The following is a 21,343-nucleotide window of genomic DNA, read 5'->3' as shown; positions in this document are numbered from 1 at the left end:
AAGAAATACAAAAAAAAATCGAAACGTATAAATAAAGGCCACCCTAATCCGATACATCAATGTTATTAATCCGATAGTGTTTGAACCAGCCTTGAGAATAGGTAAAACCAATACTTCTTTTCGTTTGTTTCTTACATTGTACTCCTTTCCTTGGTATATTCAGCAAACTACTGGACAGCGTTGAAACGCGCTTTACCAGATTCTTTCATCGAATCGAATTGCCTTCTTCTTATTGCCAGCATAAATATCGAAGTGCTGTCGGTGGTGGCGCAACAGATACTCTCGATCCTCACCGCCCTCTCGCAGAAGCTCACCAAGTTCGTGTTCGAGGGCTGTGAAATATCGTTGGTGCACACCTGCGGCATCTTCATCACGATGAATCCCGGTTACGCGGGTAGAACCGAGCTACCCGATAATCTGAAATCCATGTTCCGGCCAATCTCGATGATGGTGCCGGACAGCAGCATGATCGCTGAAATCAACTTGTTCGGGGAGGGATTCGAGAATACCCGGGTCCTGGCTAAAAAGGTTACCATCGAGCATATTGTTCCCCGTTTTATTCACCGCGCAATCTAGAAAACGGGATCAATTGAATCGTCCGACAGGTGTACACGCTGTACACGCTAGCCCAACAACAGCTCAGCAAACAGTACCACTACGACTTCGGTTTGAGAGGCATAGTGACGTTGACGAGGTACGCTGGCAAGAAGAAGAGGCTCTATCCCAAGTTGCCCGACGACGAGGTAAGATAAACGAGGTGGAGAGTGTTTTAGGGTCACTGGCAGTAATTGAGACATCAACCCTATTCAATTGGAACGTGGCAGCGATGATGTGCGAAGCTTCACTGTAATTAAAAAACCTCTGACACTTCTCCTGCACCCATAATTTTTGCTTCATCGTTCAGAGAGTTTTATTTAGAATCCCACAGGAGATACGAAGCATTAAATGCGAATTGCCACAAAACTATTCTTACTCCTTTCCCTCAATGCAAAACCACCCCGTATATATCACTCATCCTATCCACGTTACCAAGAAACGTCAGGCTTGGGCACTCCGACCTTACCGATGAGTAGAATCAGTGAACAATGATCATCAACGCACGCACAGGTGATCATCCTCGCCATGAACGACATGAACATCGCCAAGCTCACCTCCGACGACCTGCCGTTGTTCCTCGGCATCACCAGCGACCTGTTCCCAGACGTGGACGTGCCGACGGTGGATTACGAGGAAATGAACAGCTACGTAACAAAGGAAGCGATCAAGCAGAAGCTGCAGGTAATATTCCCTGAAAACCCCTGCGAGTCGAAGGATCCACCACGACTGTTAATCGAATTTTTTACCAGCATGACCTTCGACACAAAAACCCTCACCGATCGAGAAATTACCCGCGCTCGCTCAGGCTGCTCTCTGGCATATATTGAATACCGATAATCCGCGCTGCGAATCTCTCGCCGTGAAATTCAATCGGATTTATTATCGCTGCCCGCGCGAATTGTTAATAATCATGCATCGTCGCTCGGGATCTCGCTCGTTCCACTGAACGTCCGTCGCGTTCCTGTAACACGAAGCGGGATTCGATTAAGCCGTTCGCGCCTGTCACCTCCCGGCCAGGGGATCCGAAGTACACTCTTTTTTTATCAAGGGATCGAACAAGTCGAACGAGTCGACGATCAACGAGTGCGCGGGGCCGCGTGGAACCAGATACATTTGAATTTCAATTCGGCCTGAATTTCGAGCCCTCCCAGACGCCCATTAACATCGCAATCTAGAGGGCCCCTCGTTGAACTTGCGCTCTCAGTGGCCCGACTAACGTTGTTTGCAGCCTATTCCCTTGATACTGACGAAAGTTATCCAGCTGTACGAGACGATGAGCTCGAGACACTCGACGATGATAGTGGGCGAGTCGAACACAGCGAAGACGGCCACGTGGAAGGTGCTGCAGAACGCGATGACCAACATGAAGTACGACAGGAGGCAGGGCTTCAACGTCGTCTACGTGTATCCGATTAATCCGAAGGCGCTCGCCCTCGGCGAGCTTTACGGCGAGTACAATCTTTCCACCGGGGAATGGCACGACGGCGTTATATCCTCGATCATGCGGAAAACCTGCTCCGGTAACCAGCTACCGTTCTGTACCCGGCTATTTTGGCTGGGAACAGCCGCGCAGAGTCCACACTCCACGCAGAATCTCGTTGCTTCCGACAGACGACAGCCCTGACGAGAAATGGATCCTCTTCGACGGGCCCGTGGACGCTGATTGGATCGAGAACATGAACAGCGTGATGGACGATAACAAGGTGAGCTCTTCTAATGGGCTGTTTAAGAGCACGAGCTTTTATGAGTGTCTAGGAAATGGGATTTCATATGTGGCTTGATTTTAGAGATATTAGCTTGCGAAGCTTTTAATTTCACCTCCTCCGTGGTGCAGATAAAGGACTTGTGGGAGGGAAGAGCGATGGGGTGGGCTTACGATTGTCAAAGCTAGATTCTCTGCAGTTTTCTTTGATCCCCGGCTTCCTCCAGTTCGCGATACTTGGGCTTCTGGAATTCTTCGATCTCGTAATCTCTGATTCTTTCAACCTTTGACTTCTGCAAATCCTCACAATTTTCTGCCTTCTCTAATTCCAAAAACCTTTCTGTATTTAGTTTCCCAATTTCCAAAGCTCTCGATCCTCGCTAAGCCTCTCCTCCCCTTTCCCTCAAAACCCCCTACGTGTCACCACGAGACAAATCCTCCCCAAGGTTCTAACGCTGATCAACAACGACCGTATCACGATGCCCGACCAAGTGTCACTGCTCTTCGAGGTCCAGGACCTCGCCGTGGCGTCCCCAGCGACGGTTTCTCGGGCGGGTATGGTGTACAATGACTACAAGGACCTCGGCTGGAAGCCGTACATGAACTCCTGGCTGCAGAAGTTCCAGGGTAAAGCGGAATTCCAGGAGCAGGTAAAACACGGCACCCCGAAGTCACCGGCCGCCTCATGAATGAAGGCAACGTTAAGCAGATGAGGAAGCTGTTCGCCGAGCACGTGAACGCGACCCTCAATTTCAAACGGCGGCGCTGCGAGGAACTCGTCCCCGTCCCCGAACTGAACGCCGTCCAGTCGCTGTGCAAGCTGATCCAGGTGCTCGCCACCCCCGAGAACGGGGTGGAATTCACCGGGGACAAAGACTCGTACGCCAACATCTGCAAAATGTGGTTCTTCTTCTGGTATGACATCTATTCCCCTCGATGAATATATAAATTAAAGGGTTACATACCTTTGACAGGCCGAAAATAGGGTCACTTTTGTGATTTTTTTTTCATATAAAGAAACGTCATATTTAAAAATCAAGATACACACCTTGTTGTGTATAAATTCAGCTATATTCTCTTCAAAGGGAAATTTGATGTCTTGAGAAATGGTGCCATAGAAGCTCCTTCTCTCAAGAGCTTTTCATAGTTACAGCATTTGCGGTACCAAAAATAGGGTAGATGCACCATTTGTGGCCATTTTAAGGTATTGTACCAATTTTAGCCACTTCTTAAAAAATATTTTCCCGTGTAAGCAATAAATGTAACCTTATATTTCTGGCGATACACTAAACAAAATATTTATCATGTGAAATTCTCCACATAATAATGATCTGCAGGCAATTTAAAAATAAGATAATTATGCACATGGCCAAGACCAGTGCAATGGCGAGAAACGCTTCATCTACCTTATCTCAGAAATTAGCAGACCGATTTGAATACAACTTTTCACGAATATTGCGCTAATATTACGCTATGCCAATTAGCGTATTATTTTGTTTTTTATTAACAGAAGAATATGAAAGCTTAGGTTTGATAAATCCATATCCAACGTACAAAATCTATTGTGTGTACTTAGGAATATCCTCCAGACACCACTACTACTTCAACATCGATGGCGCACCAGTATATCGCAATTTAATTATTATAAATAAATCTAAATAAGGAATCGCGAATCAATTTTCTCCAAAAATTTCTAGCATGATATGGTCACTGTGTGGGGCAGTTAACGAGGAGGGTCGCTACAGAGTGGACAATTATATTCGAGAAATCGAGGGCTCGTTCCCCCTGCGGGACACCGTCTACGAGTACCTCGTGGACGCGCGTTTACGCGCTTTCGTTTCCTGGGAGGAAAGGCTGCCTCAGGCGTGGAGGTTTCCGCCAGGGTGCGTTCTTGCATACGCGGGTGCGACGCTTGCTTCTCTGCACACGATTCCTAAACGCGCGATTGTTTGAAAACGGAATTGCAGGACACCGTTCTACAAAATAGTGGTCCCCACAGTGGACACGGTTCGATACGAGTACATAATTAGTGCGCTGTTGGCGAGCGAGTTTCCAGTGCTACTCCTGGGCCCGGTGGGCACGGGGAAGACCTCCGTGTTCCAATCGGTGCTGGACTCCTTGAACAAGGAGAAGTACAGCGTGCTCGCGTTGAACATGTCCGCGCAGACCACTTCGAAGAACGTGCAAGTGGGTATTTGCAAAAGATATTTGTTCGTTTGGCTGTTTGCGTCCAGTCGAGGGTGCTTTGGTGGTTCTGCATGTTTTAGGACACGCTCGAAAGCAGGCTGGAGAAACGAACGAAGGGGATCTACATCCCCACGGGTAATAAAATCTTGATCGCCTTCATGGACGACTTCAATATGCCCATGAAGGAGACATATGGCTCGCAGCCGCCGCTGGAACTGATTCGACAGTTGATAGGATACGGATTCTGGTAGTAGTTTATCGTTTCTCGTCGATCGTTGCGCATATTGTACGCTTCGTTATGAAATTAATCTGATACACTTTGTCGATGGAAAAGTTTCATCTCTGAAAAAGGGATGATGTAAAGAAGGAAGGGAGGTTTCTTTAAAACACAATTAATCTTTGTGCGCCACTGTAAGTGGTGTCCTGCAATTTGCCCTTCATCACTGGCCGATAAGGAGTTATTATCAATCATTTTTCGAAGGTACAACCGTCAGAAGCAGGTAAGAAAGTATATACAAAGGGTGCAACTAATGGCGGCGATGGGACCGCCCGGGGGTGGTCGCAACGTTATCACCGATCGACTGCTCACCAAGTTCAACGTCATCAACATGACGTTCCCTGTCGAGAAGCAGATCACGAGGATCTATGGGACGATGCTGAACCAGCACTTCGCCGAGTTCCACGCGGAAGTCAAAGGAATATGTTAGTAAAACGTGAAGCAGTGTGTACATCTCCTGTGTGAAAAGTTTCGGGCAACAAGCTCACTGGAAGTTGTCGCTTTCAATTAGCCGGTGAAGTGACCCAGGCTACCATCGGTCTGTACAACAATGTGGTTCAGAAAATGCTGCCCACACCGGCGAAAATGCACTACCTGTTCAACTTGAGGGATATTTCGAAGGTAGGAAAGGAGAAATAAAACACAGTTAATCGTCTCTCCTTCGAGTCCAACGTTTATTTAATTCTATACATTAAAATTGTTAACACCTATCGTACAATAGATATTTCAAGGTCTGCTACGAAGCCACGTGGATTACCAATACTCCAGACAGACGTTTCTCCGATTATGGATACACGAGGCATTCCGAGTCTTCAGCGATCGACTCATCGACGGGAAGTGAGGATCTCTTTAAACGAAAATGCAAGAAACAGATAAGAGGCTGTAATCTTCGTTTCAGGGACAGCGAACTGTTCGTGGACCAGCTCGGTGGGCAACTTGGGAAGCACTTCGAGCTGACCTTCCACAATATCTGCCCAGAAAAGAGGTCCCCTGTTTTTGGTAAGCTTCACCTCACAGAAACGGTAGTAGTTACAACAGCAGACCTATAAAGTAGAGTGGACTTAGACTTAATATACATCTGACCTAAATCTAGCTCATAGCAAACATAAGCCTGATTTTCACCAAAGAAAGCACATCATGTAGACCCAGAATCAACATGAACTTTCTATACTCCAACTTGATCCTAACTCGGCGCAACTCAGACCTAACGCAGACACAATCTTCCTAGGCAGTTTCATGAACGCATGGGACATATACGAAGACCTCACCGACATCGGTGCGGTGAGGACGCACATCGAAAAGCAGATGGACGAGTACAACTCCTCGACGGGTGTGGTTCGTCTTGATCTCATTCTCTTCCGCGATGCCGTCGAGCACATTTGCCGGATCGTTCGCGTGATATCTCAGGTTGGGTGATCCGCGTCTCGCGCGCGTCCTTCTGGTAGCTCGCGGACCATTCCCTGATAAATTTTGACAAATGAATGGAGTCGGTCCGGAATGCTCCAGCAGCGACGAGAGCCAATGAAACTGATAGGCTTAATTAAAAATGTAATCGTTTCGCCAGCCCCGTGGCAATATGCTTCTGGTGGGGATCGGAGGAAGTGGAAGGCAGTCGTTGTCGCGAATCGCCACTTACATGTGCGAGCTAAACCAGTTCCAAATCTCGGTCACGAAGCAGTATCGGCTGACAGAGTTTCGCGAGGACCTGAAGACACTGTACCTGAAAACGGGCGTGGAGAACAAGCCGACCACGTTCCTCTTCAACGACACCCAGGTGATCGAGGAACAGTTCCTGGAGGTGATTAACAGCATGCTCAGCACGGGGGAGGTGGCGAACTTGTACAAGAGCGACGAGATGGAGGAGGTGAGTCTGTGAATCTTTATTTTCAATCGCCTCGGAGGAGGAGGAATTCATTTATCGCGGAGCAGAGTTCTGGCTTATGTTAATACACATCTTCTCAAAGCCACATGATCCGAAATTTTAAAGACGCTATCGTCCGCTTAAACACAAGTAGCAGCACCCCTGAGGAAACGAGAAAGCAGCCATTATCCAACGAATCTGCATCCATTTCCCAAATCAGAGAGCCGAAGGAACACGCGTTTCGCGCGAAACAAAGCCAACACCATCTCCGCGATCCAATCGCGTAAGAAAATTTCCAAGCTCCCGGGCTTCTCGAGATTCGACTTCTAGCAGACTGCGCGCAACCCCTCATCCCTCCGTTTCACCTCTCCCGCGCCCGTTTCCTCTTTCTCGCATCTAATCCACTCGCATATATTGGATCGCCCCGGAAGTATTTTCCAATACACGGACGGGTCCCGGAAACCGAGTCGCGACCCGCGCGCGCACGCCCTCAACCCTTTCTCCTTATCCGGCAGATTAGAAAGCAGCTGACGAAGGAGGCGATGCGGTCTGGACGCGTACCAACAACGGAGGCGGTCTATGCGCTGTTGATCGAGAGGGCGCGCGCCAATATGCATCTGATCCTGTGCCTGAGCCCGATCGGGGACGCGTTCAGGAACAGATTACGCCAGTACCCGGCCCTGATCAACTGCACGACCATCGATTGGTTCCACGAATGGCCCAGGGAAGCCCTCCTCGAAGTTGGCAACAAGTTCCTCATGAATCTCAATCTGACGCTCACTATCACCGGCGAAAATAAAGTGGTTGGTCCTCGTTCGGGCATCGTACCCATCCCGGCCATCCTTCCTCCCCCTTTTTCCGCGCGATCGATCCCATTCGATTCGATTCCACGGGGATCGAGACACCCCGACCCTAGCTCCCGCCAAAGAGTGGCAGAATAGAAAGGGACGCTGCACCCTGGTCCCTCCCCCCCCCCTCTTCTCTCAATTTCGTGGAATCCGATTATTTTCCTCTCCACGGGGTCGCCTCCGCGCGAATGATACGACCGTCTAGCGCATCCACTTCCGCCCGAAACGGGGCGGTGGGGGAGCAATCGTCCGAGCGTTTCCGGCCACGGAGGCGCTTAATATTTTCGAATCTGTCTGGGGGCTGGTGCCGCGAATCGGGTGGCTTGGTTTCAAGTAGAGACGCAGCATCGATCTCTGAATTTTCCTCCGCCATTTGATTTTCCTTCCTTTGGTCAGCGTGAAAGGCGAGGGCGCCGTTTCGCTTCGATTGGAATCTGCTGGGATTGAGTTTCTTTTCTAAGGGACGGTATAAGACAGTGCGGAGGAGATTCCTCATTGTGTGGTATCAATGGTAGTGTTTAATTGAATGGTTTAAGAGGCTCGGAGATAGATAATTTATAGATTCATTGGATTTGTTGGCTTGATTGTGAATGGTATTGTTGAGGGTTTGGAAAAATGTTTAATATGGCGCAGTAGCGGGGCCCTTATTTTCAACCTGCGATTTCTTTTGCTCTCACCCCCTAATATGGTTCCGTTTCTTAAAAAAATAGTCCCTGAAAAAGATTATTGCAATCGGACAACAGGAAAGGGTGCCGACCAGGCCTTAAAGTTTAAAATTCATCAATAGTTTGAATTTGAAGAATTTCTCAAAAATGGTAAGTTCTATCGAAATTTTGTTCAAATAATATTAAGAGAGCATTCAATTTTCTACAATTACTGTGTATATAAGTTTTTCGTGCTTCCAACCATTTTTTAGATAATAGCGTTTGAATATAGAGAGGTCCGCACTTCGCGCGTCCCACCTGTACGGCGTGACGTATTGTCTGCGGACCTCTATATTCAAACGCTGTTATCTAAAAAATGGTTGGAAGCAGGAAAAACTTATATATAAAATAATTGTAGCAAATTGAATGCTCTCTTAACATTATTTGAACAAAATTTCGATAGGACTTACCATTTTTGAGAAATTGGCACGTATAAATAAAGGCCACCCTAATGGCGCACCCCTCTTGGAGGAGACGGATGGGCTCTGGTAGTTTTGACGAAGGAGATTTCTATTTTATTTTGTGTTTTGTGGAATTGTTTATAGGAATCTAGGCAGTCGGCGACAGCGGTACCGCTGGCACCTCTTCAGGATCGGATGAGGGACGCAATCGCTGGGACGTTTTCCCTGATCCACGAGTCGGTGTCACAGTTTTCGCGAAGAATGGCTGCGCAGATGAAGAGGCACAATTACGTGACTCCAGTGAATTTCCTCGAGCTGGTCGCGGGCTACAAAACGTGAGTTCGCGGTACAATTTACCAGGGACTTACCTCTGTACGTCGCATCAGCGTTCTACTTTGCGAACCAAAGTAAGAATTGAATGACTTATAGACTTTTATACAATTCTTAATGATTCATCATTATTCGATAAACTGCGGTATTTTGTTTAATATAAGAGATACTACTAGCGGTGCTGGTAGCTGGAATCCAAAGGTTAAGTTTCTTTCGACCCTTGCGAACATCCTTCGACGACGTAACCTCCCACATATTGCCTTGTTTCATATTTAACAACAATTGCTCCTTAAATTTCTTTCACCAGTTTCAATCACCCTTTCCCTCCCCTTGTGTGTCCTTTTGCCACATGCGCCGCATCACCCAACTTTATCGTCTGAAATACATTTTAATAGTGCTAAAGTCACTAAAAAATAATTCTTTTCCTCAGAGGATAAAAACAAAGAGGATTTCCATATCTCCTCCACCATCTCCAATTGCCACCATATTGTACCCCCTTGAAGCCATTCAATCCCTGTCTCAAATATTCCCCAGTACCCCCATTATCGATCGATTTAAACGTGACAACCCGTACATCCCACCCTTCGGGACGTTCGCGAGAAAGCTAGCCGCGGGAGTTTCGGTGCTCGGGGGAGCTCGCAGGCGGTTGGAACGCGCCCGATAAAAAGAATATGACACTCCGTTTAAAGGGAGGGAAAACAAGCTCGATGCCTCCTCGACAATTCCACTTACGACGAAAATATTCCGGCCGTAAAGACATCCGTAGCAAAGTTCCGACTGCGAGTCATCCCCTTTGCCACCGTCCCCGACGCTGGCGAGTGTATTTCACGCAAGTTGGGTGGAGCGCGGCGCATGGCCAGCCAAAGGACCCGTCGCTTCGACGAGGCGTCACGGTCGTCCTCTTTCAGGATGCTGGCGGAGAAAAGGCAGGAATTGGCGGACCAGGCGAACAAACTTCGCAGCGGTCTCTCCAAGATCGACGACACCCGGCTTAAAGTCAACGAAATGGCCGCGGAGCTGGAAGTCACGCAGGAGCAGGTTCATAAATCTACCAGGGAATGCGAAGAGTTCCTTGTAACGATAGGTACGCGTCAGCCCTGACGCTGATGTATTATCATTAGTTACAACGCCATCGATCCCATCCAAGTTTCCACTTGAGTGCAACTGCGATCGCGCTCACCAAGGATCTTACGATTCCTCGGCTGTGGATCATAATCCGGGCGTGTCATAACACAGGCACCGCGAAAGGGAGGTAGTTTGAAGTGTAAGGTTCTATCTCCTGTAGCGTATTGTACAGGTAGAGGTAAGAAGCATTTAGGGAACAGTCGCTTCTGCTTGAATGCGTTGGTGTCGGGAGTGGATTTGGTGGGGGATGTTTTCTCGCGGGTTTCTCGACTTACCTATTTGCAATTCTGTCAGTATCGTTCGAAGGGGCTAAGGGGAAACATGTGGCATTCCGCAGTGAATCAGAGGCGCGACGCCGACGAAACGCAGAAAACCGTGACCGCTAGATCGCATCGGATCGTTGATGAACAAAAGGAGTGCAAGAAACTCGAGGAACTCGCCCGCGAGGATCTGGCAACTGTCGAGCCAGCTTTGGACGAGGCAACGCAGGTATGCATCCCTCGGCTTAGCGTTCATTTCATTTTCATTTCATTCAGTAAAGATTTCATTTTTAGAAGATGTTTTTAATCGTAGAATGTGTGTTAGGGGTTTAATATGCAGTTGTGAGACTTGGTTGTATTTAGGATCAGGTAAATTTAGTGGGAAAGTGGGTCTGGAAAAATGATACGAGCGAACACTGTCGATAATCTTGTTATATGTATTTATATTATAAAGTGTTTGTAATACAGTACATTTGGCAGAATATTTACATACGTTCGAATTACGTAACATTTGAAATTATTGCCACGCGTAGTACAGTTTAGGGTTTGACAAAAATGTAAGGTATTCATTCAAATTTCTTAGTTACACTCTATTCCATGTACATAGTTCTGAAACGCCTGTAGAACAGCAACCGCGTCAGATGTCGTGTAAATTGTCCAACATGAATATCTTTGGGTGATATGACAAAATGTTTCATACGAAAGTTGTGGTATTTTGAAACAGGCATATGCAAGCATCTCCAGTTCCATTGTAGGTGACGCTGTACAGGAAACAGAGGCCCACCAAGGTTTTACGAACAGATCAAAAGTGACATTTTCCCACAAAATCCGAAATTTGGTTTTTGTGGGAAAAAGTCAGTTTTGTGGTGGAAAAGTTTATTTTGGCTTGTTGACTAGTAAAATTCCCAATTTTGTGGGTCGCAACGAAAAAGTCCACACGCGTCACGACCCACAAATTCTGATTTTCCCACAAAATTGGGAATTCTGGCTGGCCCACAAGCCAAAATGAACTTCATTTATCCCACAAAAGTGACATTTTCCCACAAAACCCGAATTTTGGAGAGGTTTGGAAGTAATGAGAGTATATAGAATATGGGAGCCTGCATGTGCACTATCAGGACCATGTTGTAGGTCGATAAGTAAATGCAGCATCATTAAAAAGATTATTTTCCAAATTCTTTATATGAATAACAGATGGAAACTCATTGGGGGAACACAAACGGAAACAATAGTACACGTTCAACAACATATTACTACACAGTGGCACAAAACACTTCAAAACTAACCCCTAACAAATTATCTAAAAAAAAAAATGAATCAAATGTACACTCAACTCATACAATACATCGTACATTGAACTAGAATTCATGAACCTTCTACATCCATCCCCTTCCGTTCCATTACTCCCCAAAAAACTCTGCTAATTCTAATCTCCTCACTCGATACACAATACCATCGCATTATTCGAAGACACCCACGACATCTCCCCATTTTAAACTCTCACTCAGCACACACACAATTGAGTACCCCAATCTCCTCTCCTCCTGCCATTGCACGAGGCATTCGTATTTCATTCCGTCGATCGTTCCCTCGCACCAGGCCCTGGACGCGCTCAGCAAGAAGGACATCTCCGAAATAAGATCGTTCACGCGGCCGCCGCCGAAGGTGGAGATGGTGATGGAGGCGGTGATGATACTGAAGACCTCCGAGCCGAGCTGGGCGGAGTCGAAGCGTCAGCTTGCCGACGTGAACTTTCTCAACACGGTACGAAACATCGCTGGGCTCCTATCCACCGCGATATCGCGGCCTCCCCTGTACGCGGAACGCTCGGTTACAGCTGCGGAACTTCGACAAAGACCACATATCGGACAGGACGCTGAGGGCCATTTCCAGGTACACGTCCAATCCCGAGTTCGATGCCGAAAAAGTCGGAGCGGTATCGATCGCCGCCAAGTCTCTTTGCATATGGGTCATAGCCATGGAGAAGTACGGGAAGCTTTTCAGGTAACCCGAGCCGCGATAAATATCCCAAAAGAGGTCTCTTCCCCGAACGAGTAGGTGAGCGTCGAGCAACTCCGGGCGCGAACTCGTCCCGATAACGGTGGCCCTCGATGGCCGAAAATCGGTGGAATTTTCTCCGCCACCCCGTCTCGCCCGCCGTTCGGCGGAAGAAAGATCGGGGACGAAATTCGCTTGGCTAGGTGGCCTGCAACGGTATTGAATCGCAGGATCGTGGCGCCGAAGAGGGAGAAACTGCAGGCGGCACTGAGCTCCCTCAAGCAGAAGGAGCAGGCGTTGGAGGAGGCGATGCAGCAGTTGCAAAAATTGCACGAGAAGCTCGGCAAGCTGCAGCAGATGTACGACGCGAAGATGAAGGAGAAGGAGGAGTTAATTAAGCTGGCGAGTATATACCGGGGCGATCCGGGGCCGAAAGCCGAGGGTGGGAGGACACGCTGCTGGCTAGCCGCGAGTGCTTCTATTTGCATAAACTCGCGCTTCAGCCAGTGCTGAAAGTTCCGTTTGCACGGTGTTTATAGGCGAGAGATATCGTCTGAGGTGGAATCGTAAGCTAGCCGTGTTTACACCGACCGTTATTCAGTGCGAATTTTCGGACTTTTACCCTGTCCGGCGGGACGCGGAACCGCCACCACTTTTCGCGTTATTTGCAGTCCGTGTGCGAGCGAAACGTGACTGGCGGCTGTCGGCTTTCTGGCGATTCTGTTTGATTCACTTGCGTACGGTGAAGCTTGGCACGTGTGGGGGATGGTGCTTCGTAGTGACGGTTTAAATCCAGTTGCAAATAGAATGTCAATAGATAGGTGATATTAATGTTATGCAATATTATGGGAGACATTTTGTAAGGGTTGATTCCATCTATTAAGATGAAGAGAGAAGTTTCTATAGTTATATGTCCTGTAATACTGATAGTTACTCTCTACTTTGTATTCACTAAGCGTGGTACCGAAGCGCCTGTAGGGGAGCAACCACCTTACGCATGTGCAGGTCAGGTTGCATTTGAATAGATTCGCGCGAATATCTCCGAAAATATTAATGTTATCGAAAAATGTTTTAAACAGAAGTTAAATGGTTTTAAAGTAGGTGTAGTTTTATGTAAATGGGTTTATTATAAATCAAGCGGTGCAGGAGATATGAACGTCAACTACATTGTCTTAAATGCAACTGTACACTTATGAATACATTAATCGATGCAGTTCTCAATTCCCCATACAAAAGTAATAACTACTTATGCTCGAAAACCATTAGTTTAATAGATATTCTAATGTCATTGTTAGTATTGCAAAATTAAAAATCTCGTAAACTAATGATTTCTCGACACAAGTACCTTAATACTCTTCTATAGCAAAAGAAAAACTGCATCGATTAGTATATTCACAAGTATACAATTACGCGAAGAAAAACTTAGTCGACCTTCATATCTCCTCTAAAAATTCACCTCAAAATGAAACATTCCAAACATCCTACACCTCCCTCGAAACCACCCCACTTTTATTTGAAACATTTTTCCATACCACCACCAGTTTCGAAACTATTCCTCTACACACCCCGCAATAGAACACTATGCATACTTAAATAACTCACTATTTAAATCTCTCACAATCTACACACAACATACATGCCTACTTAAACCCAAAAGATGCCTAAAACCTCCCAGCTGGCACCCAAAGTGCCATTTCATAATCTCCCTAACAAGTACCTATAAATGCAAAAGTACTTACCGACTAAATCCCGCCGTGTTTTCAGGCGGAGCTATTGAAACTGAAACTGGAGCGCGCTGGCCTACTAGTAGACGGTCTCTCTGGCGAGCGAATTCGATGGGAGAGCACGGTGGGGACGTTGGCCATGTCCTTCGACTGGCTACCGGGCGATTGCCTGATATCCACCGCCTTTGTGTCTTATTTGGGTCCGTTCGTATCCAATTACAGGGAGGAGCTGATAGGCATCTGGATGAAGGAGGTGAGCGCGGTGATCCGATCGCTCGTCCAAGTAATAATCGTAATTCGCGGATATCGTTTCCCCATGGGATATCGAGTATCAATTAACGAGGAGATAACGAGGTTCCCTCGGTCCCTCGCGGAGCCAAGGCTAGACGATCCCGCCCCCCTAATTTCCACCACGCTTAAAATAAATCCGCGAAGGTGCGGGAGAAAGAGATCCCAACCTCGCCTAAATTGGACGTGGCGGAGTTCCTGGTGGACCCGGCGCTGATCCGGGACTGGAACCTCCAGGGCTTGCCGTCGGACGACTTCAGCACCGAGAACGGCATCATCGTGACGAGGGGTAGCAGATGGCCGCTGGTGATCGATCCGCAGTGCCAGGCGGTGAAGTGGATCAAAAACATGGAGTCGAAGAACGTAGGTATCTCTCAGGTGGAAAGAGGATAGCCTGGCCGTGTGCAAATCCAGCGCAAACTCGGGCGAGAAAAGAAAGTCGAGAGTCGAGGGGATCTAATTATGTGGGAGGGTGTGCAGACAGAGCTGGGAGCTACGCGCTTTTACCTAAGAATCACGGTTCCAGGCACTGAGAGTAATTGATTTCGGGCAAGCGGACTTCGTGAGAGTGTTGGAGCATGCTCTCCAGTTCGGCAGGCCTGTACTGCTGCAAAACATCGGCGAGGAGCTCGATCCAATCTTGAACTCCATCCTCGAAAAGGCGTTCGTTAAACTAGGTAACGCGTTCTGTTTCAAGAATTCGAGATTTGAAGGCCGAGAGGGTGTAGCCTCGTAAAGAGACAACTTTATACTGTTGCTTGGTGCGTGATGATAACATAGTCGATTTGCAATGAAAGGGTAACGGTGACTGTTAGGGGGAACACTATTTTATGAGCTAAAATCATAACAGAATTTAGAAATTTTTTTAAGAACCTAGCTTATCGATTCATCTGAAATTTGGACCATGTTTTTATGCATCCTTGAAGAAGTTGCAGTTATTTTTATTCATTTTTAATAATAAATATAGGAGTCATGCGTCGCGCCGCGCAAAATTCGTCGTCCGCTGGTGTGCATGATATTTACCTGCCAGGTAATCTGAAACAGAAAAAATGAAACAGCGTTTCACTTTGTACATATGTAGCTTCAATTTGATGAACCAGAATACCGCTAAGTTCTATGCTTCTTTTGTTACATAAGAAAAATGGCACAAAATTGAATAGCAAAAATTCAAGGTTCAGCCTTGTCAGTTTGAAAACTCTCCACACCGCCCAATAAATTTTTTGGTTTTTTGCTGGTTCGTCAATTTCAAGCTACATATGTGTAAAATAAAACGCCGTTTTATGTTTCTGTTTCAGATTAACTGGTAGATAAATATCATGCACACCAACTGACGACGAATTTTGAGCGGCGTGACGGTCGATCATGCATAACTACTATATTTATGGTTAAAAATTAGTAAAAAAAAAACTGCAGCTTCTTCAAAGATGCATCAAAACATGGTCCAAATTTCAGATGAATCGAATCGCTGGTTTCTTAAAAAAAAAATCTCAAATTTTGCTATCCCTTAAGGGGACTAGGCAGTCAGATCGTTCCAAGATCAAGTATTTTTTTGCGAATTAATTACGAGGAGATGAAAGCAATCACAGGCTATATTTTATACTATACTGATAATTAAATCTAGTCCCACATTCAGGTGACCAGGTGATGATCAACTTCAACGAAAAGATGATCACCTACAACGACAAGTTCCGGCTGTTCATCACGACGAAACTCTCGAACCCCCATTACGCCCCGGAGATATCCACTAAAACGACGTTATGCAACTTCGCCATTAAGGAGCAGGGTAACTAATTGTCTTATCGTGCGTCGGGAGGAAAAGGATGGCTACGATGGGCGGACGGTGCTAGATGGTGGGGGTAGATTGGGGTGCAGGGACGTAGCATCCGAAAGCAGGGGAAAGGGGTGACTAGCGAGCTTATTATCCTGTGCGCAGGACTGGAAGCCCAGCTCTTGGGGATCGTGGTCCGGAAAGAGAAGCCGCAGCTCGAGGAACAGAAGGACAATCTCGTGCTGACCATCTCGACCAACAAACGAACTCTCAAAGAACTGGAGGACAGGATACTCCAGTAAGGCGATCGATCTTGCTCCTCTTACCCCTTGGGGCACGATTACTCAATCGAGAATATTCAAATCAACTAATCGACAAACAGTTACAGTAGCTAGGAAATCTATAGGAACCTTCAATTCCTTATCTTCTCACATTTCTATGAAAATACATTCACTTACCTATTCCACCCACCGTAAGAACTTATTTAAGTGCACCCCTTTGACGCAGCCTGCTGAACGTAGCCGGGGACACGATGCTGGACGACCTCGACTTGCTGAGCACCCTGCAATCGTCCAAGGCGACCGCCATCTCGATCGAGGAGTCGCTGGTGGTGTCCGTGAGGACAGAGCAGGAGATAGATCTCGCCAGGGAGGAGTACAGGCCCTGCGCCGAGCGCGCGGCGATCCTCTTCTTCGTCCTGAACGACATGAGCCTCATCGATCCCATGTACCAGTTCTCCCTGGACGCGTACATCACCCTGTTCATGCTGTCCATCGACAAGAGCCCGAAAAGTATGAAGCTGATGGAGAGGATCGAGAGCTTGAACGAGTATCACACTTTCGCCCTGTACAAGTACTGAGAGCTCGCCTTTCATCTGCCTACACTCGACGCGCAGTGTATAAGTGAACCGAGGTGTACCGATCCTCCAGGAACACTTGCCGAGGCCTGTTCGAGCAGCACAAGCTGCTGTTCTCCTTCAACGTGTGCATGAAGATTCTGGACGCCCAGGGCAAAGTCATACCCGCCGAGTACGGCTTCCTGCTTCGCGGTGGGATCGTTCTCGACAGAGAGACTCAACCGGACAAACCGGTGGCCTGGCTGCCGGACGAGACTTGGGACAATATCACGGAACTGGATAAGCTGCCTGGCTTCCATGGGCTCGTGGCCTCCTTCGAGCAGTTTCCGAGGGACTGGCATAACTGGTACGAGATGAGCAAACTTGGGGTGTGGAATCGACTCGGATTTATTCTCAACTAGCTTTACTACTCGCTGAGCCCAGAATTTAGATTCTGATTTTGTAAAAAAAAATTATTTACTTTTTTTGTGGATTAAAATCGCGAAAGAATTTATATATATGTAGATTCGAATACGCGCGATTGTTTTAAGCTATGCGCTGTTTTGTATTTCCTAAAGCGCGGCGTACGAACGCCTTTGGGAGAGCAACCCTCTTTCAGCCGTGCGCGTTAGGTGGTTACGGTTGCTCTTCTACAGGCGTTTCTAGCTCGTGGAATACAGAGTCGTGGGAGGTTTATATGAAATATCTTAGTGCTTCTATACTCCCTAGATACATTCAATGTTCTTCACGCAACGTTCCTAATGAACAACGTACAGGTACATCAGCACGGAACCGGAGAGCATACCGCTGGTAGCCGAGTGGGAGTCGAACTGCAGCGTGTTTCAGAAGATGCTACTGATACGGAGCTGTCGCCCAGACAGGATCTCCTTTTGCATCGCGGGCTTCATCGTGCTGAATCTCGGCCAGAGGTTCGTGGAGCCACCGGTGCTCGACCTGAAAGGGGTCCTCGACGATTCCGTCGCTCAGAGCCCACTCATATTTGTCCTCTCGCCGGGCGTGGATCCTACGGGCGCTCTGACGCAGTTAGTCGACAGCCAGGAAATGACTAGTCACTTCATGACCCTTTCTCTGGGTCAAGGGCAGTCTCCTATCGCCACCAGGTCAGCTACGTTCCTCCTGCTAATCAATTACACGAGGAAAACCTCTGGGGATATGCATCTAAGGGGTGGAAATAATTGGGGAATCCAAATACTAGATGATATAAGTGCCAGAAGTGAAACTTTTCAGTATTACCTTTTTAACCAGAACGATTATGGTATTTATGCTTTCTTACAGCTTTAGAAACTGAAATAAATTATTCCAGCACTTACAGCGTTCGCCACCGTACTTGGCATGGAATTTGCACCCTTCTCCACTGAAGAATTAATTCTCGTTTACCATTTCAACTCCTCAATCGTTTACATTTTACAGAATGATAGAGATCGGCGCGAAGGAAGGAGCGTGGGTGTTCCTCGCCAATTGCCACCTGTCTCTTAGCTGGATGCCGAAGTTGGACAAAATCGTGGAGACCCTCGGACACAGCGGCACCATCCACCCGGAATTCAGGTGGCGCGAAGTACAATCGAGCGTGAATGTCGCCCAGGTGGATAATTAGAGGGTCCGTCTAATTGCAGACTGTGGCTCAGCTCGGGCCCGACCCCCGAGTTCCCTATATCGATCCTCCAAGCGGGGATAAAGATGACCACGGAGCCGCCGAAAGGTATGAAGGCAAACATGAGGCGCCTTTACGGTTTAATAACCGAGAGCCAGTTCGAGCTGTGCCAAGCGAAGTCCAAGTACAAGAAGCTCCTGTTCGCCCTGGTATTCTTCCACGCAGTCCTCCTCGAGCGTAAAAAGTTCCAGCAGCTGGGCTGGAACGTCGTCTACAGCTTCAACGACTCCGACTTTGTGGTAATTCGCCTCAACTTGGGGGATATACAGTGATTGAAAAATTCGGCTGTTCTTTGAATTCACTTCTTCACCGAAATCGGAACAATTAATGAAACTAGTAGAGGTGGAAGTGACAAAGCGCTCAGATTACAAGCTAAAGTGGTAAACTGTCCCACTGTCGCGACAGGTGTCTGAGAACCTCCTGCAGGTCTACCTCGACGAGTACCCGGTCACGCCGTGGGAATCCCTGAAATATCTCATAGCAGGTGTCTGCTACGGGGGCCACGTGACCGACGACTGGGACCGCCGGTTGCTGATGACGTATATGCAACAATATTTCACGGAGGAGGCCCTGACCGCGCCCAATTATCGTTTGTCATCCCTGCCGACCTATTACATACCGCGCGACGGCTCTTTGGCCTCCTATCTCGATTTCATCTCCGTGCTGCCGAACGTGGATAAACCGGAGGCGTTCGGGCAGCACCCGAACGCGGACATCACGTGCCTGATCATGGAGACCAGGAACATGTTCGAAACGCTGATGGGTCTTCAGGTGCAGGCGGTTGCCAGCAAAGAAACGAGCGAAGAAGAGAAGGTAAATCTCTGGGATCAGGAAGCCAGATAAGAGGGAACTGGGAATAAGAGACCTCGGAGGATCAGCTTTGGCGGAGTTGGTTAGGCGGCTGCTCAGTACGCAGAGGTTCCGCAAGATCGCGGGTTCGAATCCCGTCGCCCCAAGGCCTTTTTTTCCGTGGCTCCAAAACATAGGAATTACAAAACCTATGCCTGCATAATATTTCTTAGAATCTTCCCATTCTGTCTATTCTCTCTTCCATATTTTCTATTCCATAGGTGACCCAGCTAACCGCGGATATATTATCCAAGATCCCCGCGGATATCAACTACGAGAACACGCAGAAGCTGCTAGGCCCGAAGAAGTCGCCGTTGGACGTGGTGCTGCTGCAGGAGATACAACGCTACAACGTGCTGCTGCAGAAGACTCGTAGCAGTCTGCAGGAGCTCCAGCAGGCGATCAAGGGCCTGGTCCTAATGTCCACGGACCTGGAGGAGATCTTCACGTGCGTTTACGAGGGACGAGTGCCGTCGGTCTGGCTGATCGCCTACCCATCCTTGAAGCTGCTCGGCCCTTGGACCAGGGACCTGGTCAGCCGAGTGGAACACTTCGAAGAATGGGCCCGAACCACTCATCCGCCGTTGCTATTCTGGCTGGCCGCCTACACATTCCCCACTGGCTTCCTCACCGCTGTGCTACAGACGTCTGCGAGGATGTGGAGCGTGTCCATCGATTCCCTGTCCTGGGAGTTCTCCGTCTTCTCGATCAGCGAGTCGACTATCGTCGAGCCGCCCGCGGTAATTTGCAATTTGTCGTCGAATTTAGAGCCTGGACGATGGGAATCAGTGAAACAGAAGTGGCTTTGCAAAGTGCGCGACTCTTAGTCTACTTTCAGCTAGATGCAAGATAGATCTATTAGAGCAAACGTTAGAAGCTAGCTTCCATAAAATTGAAATTACAATAAACTAGTAGATGCATCTTAAATCTGCAGTAGTACTTTATCAAACCACTCGTCTGTCCTAAAGTAAGACTTCAGAAGACACCACTCACCCCCTCGCACTAATCCCAGAATATACTCCGTTCGAGTTACCCTGAAGTTGAATTACAGCCACTCACTTCTCGTCGCCGTCGGAATTCAAAGAGTCTCCTCGAAGCTAACTAAACTTCGTCCATCCTTACATCTCTAGGGCGCGGAAATTTAAATGCCAGGGTGCAGAAACTTACCACCCTTCGTACCCGCTATTTAATATCGATTGCACTCGAACCGTGGGCCCGCGTAATACCGTTCATTCGCAACGCGCAACAGCATTGTCGTCGCTCAGCAAACACAGGAATCGATCCACACATCCAATTATCCAATCCCCTCCCCCGCTTTGGCCGCTTTTAATGCAAGCCGAACCAGCCGACGAAAAATACACGGGGAGGGGGCGGGTGGGATAAAGAATTCAGCGTCGCGATATCGCCGCGAAATAGCGCCGTGTGTGCACGCTTATAACCGTGTGTACATTCCATTACAGGACGGCGTGTACATACGCTCCATCTTTCTGGAAGGCGCTGGCTGGGACAAGAAGAACAGCGTCCTCGTAGAGCCAGCCCCCATGCAGCTTGTTTGCAACATGCCGGTGATTTACTTCCGGCCCACGGAGCACCTGAAAAAGAGGACAAAAGGTAGCGGAAAGAACAGGGGAGGAAAACAGGAAAGCTCGCGAGGTGGTGGAAAGGAGAGAGAGAGAAAGGACAGTCTCTCTCGCGTCAAAGCGTGGCCCCCTTTTCTTCTTCATTAATTTCTGTACACAGGACTGTACACCTGCCCCTGCTACTACTACCCACAAAGGAGCGGGGACCAAGGGCGCGCGTCCTTCATCGTGGCCGTCGACCTGAACGCCGGACCACAGGGATCGGAGTTCTGGATAAAAAGGGGCACCGCTCTCCTGCTCAGCCTCGACACGTAGACTCAACAGAAGAAGAATACTT

The 21,343-nt window shown here is 48.0% G+C and overlaps 1 protein-coding gene across 1 annotated transcript in view; it reads left to right on the top strand.

The window, feature by feature from the left end:
* Kl-2 (dynein heavy chain 2, axonemal kl-2) overlaps positions 1–21,337 on the top strand; it is a 44,739-nt gene extending 23,402 nt beyond the window's left edge. Inside the window, exons 28-64 of the mRNA XM_076822136.1 lie at positions 240–528; positions 606–743; positions 1,108–1,278; positions 1,826–2,117; positions 2,209–2,300; positions 2,650–2,949; positions 3,009–3,214; positions 3,997–4,182; positions 4,267–4,486; positions 4,567–4,733; positions 4,968–5,188; positions 5,275–5,384; positions 5,485–5,600; positions 5,662–5,762; positions 5,992–6,170; positions 6,328–6,627; positions 7,140–7,427; positions 8,722–8,912; positions 9,816–9,991; positions 10,370–10,521; positions 11,892–12,056; positions 12,130–12,296; positions 12,521–12,692; positions 14,055–14,267; positions 14,450–14,665; positions 14,829–14,979; positions 15,936–16,085; positions 16,236–16,368; positions 16,578–16,922; positions 17,000–17,272; positions 17,682–18,026; positions 18,337–18,471; positions 18,540–18,816; positions 18,983–19,390; positions 19,648–20,166; positions 20,887–21,037; positions 21,167–21,337. Coding sequence (XP_076678251.1) covers positions 240–528; positions 606–743; positions 1,108–1,278; positions 1,826–2,117; positions 2,209–2,300; positions 2,650–2,949; positions 3,009–3,214; positions 3,997–4,182; positions 4,267–4,486; positions 4,567–4,733; positions 4,968–5,188; positions 5,275–5,384; positions 5,485–5,600; positions 5,662–5,762; positions 5,992–6,170; positions 6,328–6,627; positions 7,140–7,427; positions 8,722–8,912; positions 9,816–9,991; positions 10,370–10,521; positions 11,892–12,056; positions 12,130–12,296; positions 12,521–12,692; positions 14,055–14,267; positions 14,450–14,665; positions 14,829–14,979; positions 15,936–16,085; positions 16,236–16,368; positions 16,578–16,922; positions 17,000–17,272; positions 17,682–18,026; positions 18,337–18,471; positions 18,540–18,816; positions 18,983–19,390; positions 19,648–20,166; positions 20,887–21,037; positions 21,167–21,321 — 7,870 coding nt within the window. The 3' untranslated portion in view covers positions 21,322–21,337. The remainder of the gene's footprint in view (positions 1–239; positions 529–605; positions 744–1,107; positions 1,279–1,825; positions 2,118–2,208; positions 2,301–2,649; positions 2,950–3,008; positions 3,215–3,996; positions 4,183–4,266; positions 4,487–4,566; positions 4,734–4,967; positions 5,189–5,274; positions 5,385–5,484; positions 5,601–5,661; positions 5,763–5,991; positions 6,171–6,327; positions 6,628–7,139; positions 7,428–8,721; positions 8,913–9,815; positions 9,992–10,369; positions 10,522–11,891; positions 12,057–12,129; positions 12,297–12,520; positions 12,693–14,054; positions 14,268–14,449; positions 14,666–14,828; positions 14,980–15,935; positions 16,086–16,235; positions 16,369–16,577; positions 16,923–16,999; positions 17,273–17,681; positions 18,027–18,336; positions 18,472–18,539; positions 18,817–18,982; positions 19,391–19,647; positions 20,167–20,886; positions 21,038–21,166) is intronic.
* The last annotated feature ends 6 nt before the right edge of the window (positions 21,338–21,343 follow it).

Source organism: Andrena cerasifolii, chromosome 10, assembly GCF_050908995.1.
Source record: "Andrena cerasifolii isolate SP2316 chromosome 10, iyAndCera1_principal, whole genome shotgun sequence".
Lineage (NCBI taxonomy): Eukaryota > Metazoa > Arthropoda > Insecta > Hymenoptera > Andrenidae > Andrena > Andrena cerasifolii.
This window is presented reverse-complemented; position numbering and strand designations above follow the sequence as displayed.